Genomic DNA, 12,402 nt, shown 5'->3' with positions numbered 1-12,402 from the left:
TCCGTCTGGCTCCGCCGACTGTCAAAGAGGAAGTGACGTTCTCCGAAGGGATTTATGGGAGGAAGTGGATCCTCTCTTCCTCACCCATTTCCTCATGGCAGCTTGCAGCTTCGCCAAAGTTGCTTTACCGCCGCCTACTGACCCGCGGTGTGAACTTCATTCAACATTATTCTTATTATCTATATTTAGATCCGATTTCTAATATTTATTATGACTCGCTGTGTTCACTCTTTGTCTAAAACACCTTCCATGTCACTGGCTGTCACTCCCCCCGTCTCTCCGTTTATCCGACTAACATACATTTCCAGACGCCATTCATACTGAAGATCCAATGGTCCCGTCCGTAGCCTGTTATTATCACATTCCGCTTTATGGGCCAAGATTGCGATTTGACTCCGGTTCACTAAGCTCTCTCTATGTACAAGAATTACGATGAAATGAAACTTTTTTTAAGGAAGGGCCTCTTCCTTTTTAAGGATACAAAGAAGTTCACGGTTTCCAAGCGTTGGCCGGTCAACAAGGGCGCCATCTGCTGGACAAATCAACTATGGCGACATCTGCTGGTCGACGTCTAAGATATTGGAACTTTCCAAACAACATTTAATGTCTATGGCAGAGACGATACCAAGACTTTGTTTGGCTGTCAAATCAAAGACCTCTGTTTGGATCAATTTGGACACTTTGAGAAGCTATAAATGATCTGGCAAAAAAACATTCATGGTTTAGTTATTGAAGTTATGATTTTAAAAAAGAACAAAAAATGATATCGTAAATATGACGTTTATTGTATATCATATATTCCTGTAGCTACACACAAACACAGTTACATAATTAGACAGAAATGGCACATTTAAAGGGAACAGTAACGCTTCTTCAAAAAAGCGTGAAAAACTCAACCCATATGCATAAGTCCACTTTACTATTGTAAAGACTACACACAAGATATGATTGTATCTTCACATAATGTTAAACACAGCTAATGATGACACATTGCTTCACCGGTGAAATGAGTTATAAGGAATAAGACAACATCACTAATACAAACTTTAATATAGTACTTAAATTCAAGTACAATAAACTTTAATTAATACTGATTGATTTGATTATCGATAATTAAATCTTATATTTTCTTATAAAAATCCATTCTTTGGATGACTAATCTCCAGACTGTTGTATATAATGTATACAATATACACTACATGTATATCATAAAATAAACTTTGCATCTTCTTCTTAGATGTATATACTCTACTCTCACTATACATATGTTTAACTTCAATATATTAATCACTTGATAATGTCTGATCTTTATTTATGTCATCATTAACACCACTGATGACATAACATAACAGAAAAATAAACTATGTTATACATTCAGCTCATTGCCTGAGAATAGAATAGCCAGAGAATCAATCTACCTGTCGCCTCATCAAACATGGGACTCATCCAGGTCCAAGTCAACAGGGGGGTGAGGAGGGGATTCTCTGTGCCGTCGTCCTCACTGAACTGCAGCAGGGCGTCACAGCGTGGAAGGAGTGCCGCCGTGTCCTTGTCCCCGGGGCTTTCTCTGATCCTGGATGGCCCCGGAGGAGGCGGAGGAAGAAGCGGGGTCAACGGCAGCGCTGGTGGTGGCGGAGGGCCCGGGGCGGGTGCAGTACCCAGCACTGGGAGCGGTGGAGGGAGGAGGTGTGGGATAAAGGGACAGGGTCTCACCTTCACAGTCCAATAAAGTTTCTTTTTTCGAAACAGGGCATGAGACAGAACAGAGTGAGAAGAGTCAGTTTGAAGACAGGTGATACAACAAACAGCACAGGAACAAACACAGAGGTTGTGGAGGGATGAAGCAGGTCAGTTCAAATCTGCACACAGACACTAAATATCAATTTTTATCAGTCCACCTTTGGCCTGTGCGCTCGATCTGAAGTGTGGGATAAGTGTAGCCTCATCCCTTTTTAAAATGTAAAACAAAATCGTTTCAGATTTTCACCGATCCTTACTGTCGCTAACTCTCAGACACATGTGAAGGTTGTTACCCAGTGGTTTGTTTTTGGGCTGGATGCTCCTGCGGGTTGTGGAAAGTCTCGCTCCAGATCGACCTCGTGGTTCATTCTTTGGAATCCACAGCAGGGGGCGTCGTATCTGCAGAGAACGCACAAGTAACAGCAACTAGGTATAGAGAATTGTTTCCACACTACCACTTTTACACAAACACAATTATTCCAAAGCCTTTGCACTTGCTCGATGACCATGATACATCTATAAATCCACCATATTATCCTCAATGCATGTATGCGTGTTTGTCCTTGTATAAAAGATGACAGACGATGATGGCGTCTCACCTGTCTGAGGCCACGCTTTCTTCCTAATGGAGGTTGTATCAGGAGGTTCTGCTGGCCAGGTTCACTCTGCACGCTGGCCACCCTGGTTCAATCACAGAGATGGACACAAACGCAAAGATGCAGAAATACGTAGCGGCGAAGGAACCACAAGGCCACCGCATCCCCAGCTCTGCCTATTGACGACATTTAACTTCAACATATACCCATACACAACACAAACACTCTGCTACAAGATGCCCGGTCGGGGCAGGTTGCCATGATTCATACACCGAAAACACAACAGGGGACAGTAGGGGCTGGAGTAGCAACGCAGAGAAAAGAAATTTTTGTACTAATAACTGGAGGTGTCTAGTTTTTTAAATCCCCCCTTCATTCCTTTTGAAGTGTGTAGGATAGGGGTTAAACAGATTTGACATCCATTTCTCAAAAGTATAGTTCATAAAACAGGACCAAAAAAAATACAACTAAAGTGTCATTTTGTCAAAAAGTGTCATGGGAGAGAGGCTGACTTTGGTGATGGCCCATCAGCTGTAAAGACTCACAGCTAACACAGAAGAAGAGACAGAGCTCCCTGGCCCTGGGGCCGAAGGGCCCTCTTTAGATTTTTAGGAAGGGGGCTGGTTAGATAGCACAGCAGATGAGCTGAGACGATGAGGGTCAGTGCTCAAAAGGAAGTGGAAAGTGAGAAAGTGAAAGTGAAAAGACCTACTGTGGGATCGACATTGTCAGTTTATGGAGGAACAACCTGCACGGATCAAAGTCATTGATTTTACAACATAGTTTCATTATACGGTAGGTGAACGGACGTGTTTATACTAGATCGTCCCTAAGATTTCTAATCTGTTTACAAGGTAACCAGCAATAACAGTGCAGACCAGAAACAGAACACTTAAAAGACCGCATGCTGCCACTAGACCAGAAATAAACTTCATGTGAATAAATAAATCTTGACAAAATGCCAATATAAGTTAGATACGATGCATCTTAGACACCATCCAAATTGATTTCATAAAAACTATTCATGAACTGCCTCAAATCAGAAAAAAGTCTGTACCTTTGCTTCCAGACCCCACTGTCAATACAAAGGGAATGAGCAGGTTGAGCAGCATCCCCTCACGCCTCTCCTGATTGGTGAAAGGTGAGATCACATGACTGAGAGGGAACTCATCCTTTAAGGCCTAGGATGGTGGAAAAGGAGGAAACAGAAGTTAGCCCTGATAGTGGGCGTATGGAACATATTATTTAGGAACACAGTTTTGATGAAGTCAGATGAGTGTAATTGAAGTCTACCTGGATCTGCAGGGCCACCAGCCGCACCACTGCTGTGCTGAAGGGCAATGGAGGAGAAAGATATGGGCTGAGGTGCAGCAGAGGTAAGCCGTCTGCCACACTGGACGGTCCAACCACGCCCATCACCTGACAATGCACAAAAATAATGCACAAAAACTGACTCGGATCTTTAACTCTGGAACAGTAAATTGAACGAATCATTTTGAGTCATTTCGTTCATTTTACAGCAGGTGGCGCTGTAGCCCTCTTGTGGGCGTTGTAAAAATGGCCGCGGTTCTCAAACACTATATACTGAAGACAACATGGTTTGCTTCAGCTGACATATTATAATACACAAAATGCCACAAGCAATTCAGACCATGTGAAAACCTAGGAAAGCAAATACACACCACAATAAAGTGACTCGTGTCCTGCATCCTCCCTGCCATTGTTGTTTAACAGCGCCACGGTGACTTGGTAGCTGTCACGTGACAAATGAACGAGGGACCGATCCGAGAACGAGTGTACAGCTCGCCACACAGCCTGAGCTGTGAACGATGAACGATTTGTGGCAGAGTATAACACAAAATCAACATGTTGATATAATTTTGGAAAGTATTTATTTACAATCACACTTTACATTATATACACAATAACACTACACACATCTACAAGAATCAAAGACCACTAATTAATTATGATCCCATGAATCAATAATGTATGTCGGGTGTCAGGTGACAAATACATGAACGTCAGATATCAGACATCATTCATTTCCTTGTTTCTCAGTCCACAATGGCCTCAGAAATAAGGCTCCTGATTGGGAGCCGCTTTGATTCTCTCTCTCTCTCTCTCTCTCTGTCGCTTTTCTCTTCAATCCACATTTGATTGACATGTGTGGCGTCTGTCTGCGCTGAGCAGAGGGGAGGGGGCGGAGTTACACACACAGCAAATAGACGAACAGGAGGGAGGGACCAAAACACAAACGGACTGGAAATGTAAAAAAAAGTTGAGAAAATGAGTGACAACAGAAAACGCAGAAAAATCTGGACACATTTCAATTACATTGACCAAACTAAGGCAGAACGTAGAGTCTGCAAGACTAAAATCTCACATAGATCTGGCTTGTAAATAGTTAAACTTTTGTTTTTGCACTTTCTAATTCTTTTTTTATCACTCTGTAGAGTGTATAAATAAAGGTGGACTTATATAATCAACAGTGCAGCACCAAAAAATCTGAAGAGCCACCGGAAGAGGCTCTTTTTAGTGAGCCGAGTCAAAAAAGCCGGAATTCCCATCACTAACTTCCACATTACTGATTATCTCTCGGCCACGCCCCGACTCCTGATTGGGAGCCGCTTTGTTTGTCTCTCTCTCTCTCTTACTCTCTCTCTCTCTCTCTCTCTCTGTCGCTTTTCTCTTCAATCCGCATTTGATTGATTTGATTGACACGTGTGGCGTCTGTCTGGGCTGAGCGGGGGGGTGGGCGGAGTTAAACACACAGCAAACACACGAACAGGAGGGAGGGACCAAAACACAAACGGACTGGAAAGGTTAAAAAAAGTTGAGAAAACGTTTGTTTTTGCACTAATTTATTTTTTTATCAGTGTGTATAAATAAAGGTGGACTTATATAATCAACAGTGCATGTCTTTTTACATTAGTAATTCATATTGCGCATAATTTTAAATTATTGTTGGTAATAAATTAATTTAAGCACCAAAAAATCTGAAGAGCCACGGAAAGAGCCGGAAATCACATGACTAATGCGCCGCACGTTTTCCACATTACTGATTATCTCTCGGCCACGCCCCCTCAAGAGCCTCATTGCACCTGACCCTATGACCTTCATACGTCTACAGATGACGTCATATCACTGAGTCTATAGTCACAGGTGTAGTCCTAAATAAACCGACCTCTTATTTCTCAGCACATCTACACTAAACCATTTCTTGGACTTTATTTCACATTAAACACCTCATTTTAGTCCTTTATACCAACTCTTCATTCCTCATCGGATTTTTAGCACTTCTGATACTGATGCTTCAGTTTTACCACACTTTCAGTACATGACCCAAAAATGTTTATCATTCACGTTTCACTTTTCACCACAACTTCTCCACATATTACATTATTGTGTTATTTTCGTGACACATATTAACTCCCATCCTCCTCATATATATGTATTGTTTGTCACTAACTGTGCTCTCCTCTCTCTCTCTCTCTCTCTCTCTCTCTCTCTCTCTCTCTCTCTCTCTCTCTCTCTCTCTCTCTCTCTCTCTCTCTCCTCCTCGCTCTCGTACCTCTGCACCGTGTCCCCTCTCGTCCTCGGATCCTCGTCTCCATCCTCTTCGCTCTCTCTCCTCACTCTTACTGCATCCTCATATCTCTCTCTCCAACTGTACCTTCTGCGGTTCCCTGGTCCTGAGCTGTAATTGAAGTTACTGGCCCCCCAGAACTGGGTGCTGTTCTTTCGCTCGCACCGATGAGTAAGTTACGACAAAACCTGATAAAAAACCACCTTGGTCTTAAGGAAATAAAAGCCTGTATGAACTACACATAACACACAGGTTATTGTACTTTGCAATGACAAACCTCTGACATACCTCTTCTTATAATATACCTACTTTACCCTCTCTCTTCTCTATATAGTCTTGGTCCCCAGTATGACTGTAAAAATCCTTGTACTTACTTCACAACATTTGTCCTTTGACTCACAGCTCTAACTCATCTCTACATCCTGACACAACATAGAGAAAAAACAGTCCATGTCTGGGTTACGTCGAGCCAACATTACTAAACGCCTCTTATTGGGATGGCCCCATAACTCCGTACAAAGGTTCCGCTTCATCCAAAATGCTGCAGCCACAGTTCTGACAGGAACGGTCAACAAACACCATATTTCTGCTACATTTACCTTTTCTGATCAACAAAGCTAATGTGACCAAGATCTGTTAGTGTACTTCATTCAGCTTAGCTTTGGACAGGACTTGAACCTACCACGTGCAAGTTTCTAAGACCTGACTCTAGTCTCTGACCAGCAGATGTCACCACATTGCCTGTGCGACATGCTCCCAAACAGTGACCCGGTGTCAAATAAAAATGACATCAATCCTAAAACACAACAAAATATTAGTTGTGTTTAAAGACACAGTGTCTTTCTGAGCCTTTAAGAACCATCCCGGTCCGTACAAACAGTGAATCCAGAATGAAGGCACCTGGAGTTTCACCTGGACTAGTTCAGTTCTCCATTGAAGTCCACAGACACTGAACTTTTCTTTTGTACAGGGAAACATCAGATTAGTTTTGTAGTTTGTCGACTTGTTGACTTTTGTAGTTGTAGACTTGTTCGTGCGTTTTGATCACAATCATTCCATCAACTGACGAGTTACAACACTGCATGGATATGTCATGAGCCCTAGTGTTTATACAGGGCCACTACACATCGTACCTGGGATCCACGTTAGCTGTCGCCTCATCGATGATGAGAATGCGGTTTTTCCTCAGGATTGCTCTGGCACCTGCTGCCTCTGACACACGCTGAAATTAGAAGGAGGACATGTGTAGTAATGAAAGCTCCCTGGCGGTGTTCCCTCTAAGCCAGGGGAGTCCAGTCTTTCTGAGATGATGCAGATTTTAATTTCAGACGAGTGTTACCGCTGCACCGTCTCAGTCCTAATGGACTTAAAAGCCTTAGCAAAAAAGAGTCAGGAAATCCTGACAACAGTCAGCAATGCAGTACAAAAAATGTCAAACCATGGTAAGAAAAAAAATCATAACATGCAAACATCGCTCCTCTTTTATGACATGAGAAGGACTCGGCTGACTGAGGGAACACCGGTGTGATCGCACCACAATCTGTTGCTGTGGTGCTGAGTTGGCCATGTCTGTGAGCTTTGCGGTATTTGTTGTTGTCAGTACAGCCTTTGTTACAGCCACAGAGGGGGTAGTAATTATTTGGGAGGACATGTTTATAGAGTGATGTGACTGTGACATTTGTGTTTTAGTCTTTCAGAAATTCATATAAATGTGCTTTTAATGTGGTGGTGGTGTATGGTGTGTGCTCTCCAGGAGACAGGTGGACTGGGAGGTAGTGATGTGTCGCTCGTGAACGATTCGTTCAATATGAACTAATCTTTTATATGACTCGGGAGTAATGAGTCCTCTCAGTGAGCGATTCGTTCATTTTCATGCAGTACCTTCTCTCGCCACATGGCAGCAGCTGCATAAGCTCAGTCAGCATGACAGGAAACAGAGATGATTAGTTCACGACTCACTCAACTGCGCGTCCGTCCTCCGGTCCTCGTTCTTTTGTCACGTGACAGCTACCAAGTCACCGTGGCGCTGTTAAACAACAATGGCAGGGAGGATGCAGGACACGAGTCACTTTATTGTGGTGTGTATTTGCTTTCCTAGGTTTTCACATGGTCTGAATTGCTTGTGGCATTTTGTGTATTATAATATGTCAGCTGAAGCAAACCATGTTGTCTTCAGTATATAGTGTTTGAGAACCGCGGCCATTTTTACAACGCCCACAAGAGGGCTACAGCGCCACCTGCTGTAAAATGAACGAAATGACTCAAAATGATTCGTTCAATTTACTGTTCCAGAGTTAAAGATCCGAGTCAGTTTTTGTGCATTATTTTTGTGCATTGTCAGGTGATGGGGGTGGTTGGACCGTCCAGTGTGGCAGACGGCTTACCTCTGCTGCACCTCAGCCCATATCTTTCTCCTCCATTGCCCTTCAGCACAGCAGTGGTGCGGCTGGTCATGTGATCTCACCTTCCACCAATCAGGAGAGGCGTGAGGGGAGGCTGCTCAACCTGCTCATTCCCTTTGTATTGACAGTGGGGTCTGGAAGCAAAGGTACAGACTTTTTTCTGATTTGAGGCAGTTCATGAATAGTTTTTATGAAATCAATTTGGATGGTATCTAAGATGCATCGTATCTAACTTATATTTGCATTTTGTCAAAATTTATTTATTCACATGAAGTTTATTTCTGGTCTAGTGGCAGCATGCAGTCTTTTAAGTGTTCTGTTTCTGTTCTGGACTGTTATTGCTGGTTACCTTGTAAACAGATTTGAAATCTTAGGGACGATCTAGTATAAACACGTCCGTTCACCTACCATATAATGAAACTATGTTGTAAAATCAATGACTTTGATCCGTGCAGGTTGTTCCTCCATAAAATCACATTGTCGATCCCACAGTAGGTCTTTATAGAGACACTCTGTGATTGAAATGGCCAAAAAGCAATAGCAGATCGGCTGTACCTGGGCGTCTGTGGTGTTTTCTTTGCAGACAGCCCCCAGCCTGGCTCTGCAGAAGGTGGGCGGCCTGGCCTTCTGGGACTTCATTGTCTTCATTGTCTGAACCCACATCCCTGTCTTTGTCCCGCTGAGACCATTCATACAGTGCAACGTAAAGGAGTCAAATATCGACATTGGAACCTGTTAATCGACAGGTTCTAACATCACCATAAATGCAGCAATCCTCGGGCCGGTCTCAGAAATGTCATGCGTTTTGCAGTTGTTGACCCAGCCTGCCGACTCCCGTCACCACATCGACGACCAGCTGGAGTGACGTTTCATCCCACGGCCTCCCTGCAAGAGCTCCCTGTTTGCAGAGCCCAACAATGAACTGAAGATCCTCAAGGAGGCTGTGCTCTGGTCAGACATTTGCTCCAAAAATAAAAGACCTCAGTCCTTTTTCGTATTTTTATCGCCTCGTTAAGGGTCGGCCGATTCCTCGCTTACATTATTAAAACCCCAGCTGGCATCATAGTGAAGATTGTACATTTTGAATTCAGACTGAGATGGACATACTGAATTACAGTTTATGTTTATTTTCCATTTTACCTACCACCACACAACTGCTTACCAGGGCAAAACATCTATCAGCACCGTGGGCACCTCTACGTCAGCATATCGCCTCAGTTTGGCCACGTTGTCACGCTCCAACACAGGCACCGGCACAGTTTGGGAGCAGGACAGCCAACCGTCATGACAGCCCTCCCAGGACACGCTCAGTCGCACAGTTTTTTTTTTTTTTACATAGACAGTAAGAATAGTGGGATGTGAAAAATATGCTGCAGGTTTGCTAGCTGAGGTCAGAGGGAATACTCTGGCTTCCTACCCTCATAAGAAAGGTGCTCAGCGTGGTGACGCTTTCTGTGTGGGTCCAATGTCTCTGTCCCACCAACCCCCACCCTCCCACTTCCTTTTGAGCACTGACCCTCATCGTCTCAGCTCATCTGCTGTGCTATCTAACCAGCCCCCTTCCTAAAAATCTAAAAAGGGCCCATCAGCCCCAGGGCCAGGGAGCTCTGTCTCTTCTTCTGTGTTAGCTGTGAGTCTTTACAGTTGATGTGCCATCACCAAAGTCAGCCTCTCTCCCATAGTGTTTCATACTGTTTACGTGTCTCTCAGGCTTCTCGCTAATCAAATTGGGCGTCCTACTGTGGATACCAATCTGTACTAATCTGATACAACCTCCAGTAGGAAGAAAGCGTGGCCTCAGACAGGTGAGACGGCATCATTGTCTGTCATCTTTTATACAAGCACAAACACGCATACATGCATTGAGGATAATATGGTGGATTTATAGATGTATCATGGTCATCGAGCAAGTGCAAAGGCTTTGGAATAATTGTGTTTGTGTATTACAGAGAATCAAGCCCAGCAGGCGTCCGCGGGGGAGGGCAAGCCCCTGACTCCCAGCGTCGCGGCCCCTCCGGCCTCTTCAAAGTCCGCCACGCCGGAGGTCACGCCACGTCCCACGGTCAGCGCCGACCTCCACGGCCCTGCAAACAAGCAGGTAGGAGACAATATAAGGGGTACGCTCACTTGAATTTCATGCATTTTCCAGTATCTTAAACCTGTTAATATGGAGACGAAAAGCACTCATGAAAAAATGTAAATCTTTAGATGGATAACTAAAGACAATATGCTTTCATTAAACAAACTGAACAAGGAACAGGAGAAGAGAGAGCAGTGGGGCCTCCTCAGCAGCCTCTCCCCTCCACCCTCCATCTCCCGGCCCTCCACCCCAACACCCCCATGCAGGACATGCTCCCTGCTGCCTCTTTCCTGAACCTGCTCTCCTGTCCCTTTATCCCGCACCTCCTCCCTCCACCGCTCCCATTGCTGGGTTCTGCGCCCGCCCCGGGCCCTCCGCCACCACCAGCACTGCCGTCGACCCCGCTTCTTCCTCTGCCTCCTCCGGGGCCATTCAGGATCAGAAAAGCCCCGGGGACAAGGACACGGCGGCACTCCTTCCACGCAGTGACGCCCTGCTGCGGTTCAGCGAGGACGACGGTACAGAGAATCCCCTCCTCACCCTCCTGTTGACCTGGACCTGGATGAGTCCCATGTTTGATGAGGCGACAGGTAGATTGATTCTCTAGCTATTCTATTCTCAGGCAATGAGCTGAATGTATAACATAGTTTATTTTTCTGTTATGTTATGTCATCAGTGGTGTTAATGATGATATAAATAAAGATCAGACATTATCAAGTGATTAATATATTGAAGTTAAACATATGTATAGTGAGAGTAGAGTATATACATCTAAGAAGAAGATGCAAAGTTTATTGTATGATATACATGTAGTGTATATTGTATACATCATATACAACAGTGTGGAGATTAGTCATCCAAAGAATGGATTTTTATAAGAAAATATAAGATTTAATTATTGATAATCAAATCAATCAGTATTAATTAAAGTTTATTGTACTTGAATTTAAGTTCTATATTAAAGTTTGTATTACTGATGTTGTCTTATTCCTTATAACTCATTTCACCGGTGAAGCAATGTGTCATCATTAGCTGTGTTTAACATTATGTGAAGATACAATCATATCTTGTGTGTAGTCTTTACAATAGTAAAGTGGACTTATGCATATGGGTTGAGTTTTTCACGCTTTTTTGAAGAAGCGTTACTGTTCCCTTTAAATGTGCCATTTCTGTGTCTAATTATGTAACTGTGTTTGTGTGTAGCTACAGGAATATATGATATACAATAAACGTGATATTTACGATATCAGCGCTGGGTGCATTTTTTGTTGTTTTTTAAAATCATAACTTCGATAACTAAACCATGAATGTTTTTTTTGCCAGATCATTTATAGCTTCTCAAAGTGTCCAAATTGGTCCAAACAGAGGTCTTTGCCTCTGCCATAGACATGAAATGTTGCTTGGAAAGTTCCAATATCGCATAGACGTGTAATCCTAGACGTCGACCAGCAGATGGCGCCATAGTTGATTCAGAAATTCTACATATGAATTAAATGGCCTAAATAATAAAGAGCATATAGGCTACAACGGACCCAGAGGTCGGTCACATTTATATACACCCCTAAATCATTGAGAAAATTAAAAAGACATATACAGCCGAACAAAACAGATTTGTACAGGTTGTTAAAAGGTGCTCATCTTTACAACGTCTATAGAGAGAAATAAGATGTAATGAAAGTCTCAGAAGACTGCGGCTTTTCTCGCCGTGATTTATGTCCACAAATGCAATATCAAGGTTTTGTCCAGCAGATGGCGCCCTGGGGTTTTAGACAAAGAGTGAACACAGCGAGTCATAATAAATATTAGAAATCGGATCTAAATATAGATAATAAGAATAATGTTGAATGAAGTTCACACCGCGGGTCAGTAGGCGGCGGTAAAGCAACTTTGGCGAGGCTGCAAGCTGCCATGAGGAAATGGCTGAGGAAGAGAGGATCCACTTCCTCCCATAAATCCCTTCGGAGAACGTCACTTCCTCTTTGACAGTCGGCGGAG

General features: G+C 43.5%; 1 protein-coding gene across 1 annotated transcript; it reads right to left on the bottom strand.

The window, feature by feature from the left end:
* Nucleotides 1-3,349: 3,349 nt before the first annotated feature.
* LOC113127588 (protein unc-80 homolog) lies at nucleotides 3,350-9,053 on the bottom strand. Its single transcript, XM_026302291.1, has 3 exons — nucleotides 8,883-9,053; nucleotides 3,630-3,755; nucleotides 3,350-3,517 (listed from the first exon to the last, which is right to left on the bottom strand). The coding sequence occupies exons 1-3, from the start codon at nucleotides 9,051-9,053 to the stop codon at nucleotides 3,371-3,373; spliced, it is 444 nt and encodes a 147-aa protein (XP_026158076.1). The 3' UTR covers nucleotides 3,350-3,370.
* Between the last annotated feature and the right edge of the window lie 3,349 nt (nucleotides 9,054-12,402).

Source organism: Mastacembelus armatus, chromosome 2 (genome assembly GCF_900324485.2).
Source record: "Mastacembelus armatus chromosome 2, fMasArm1.2, whole genome shotgun sequence".
Classification (NCBI taxonomy): domain Eukaryota; kingdom Metazoa; phylum Chordata; class Actinopteri; order Synbranchiformes; family Mastacembelidae; genus Mastacembelus; species Mastacembelus armatus.
This window is presented reverse-complemented; position numbering and strand designations above follow the sequence as displayed.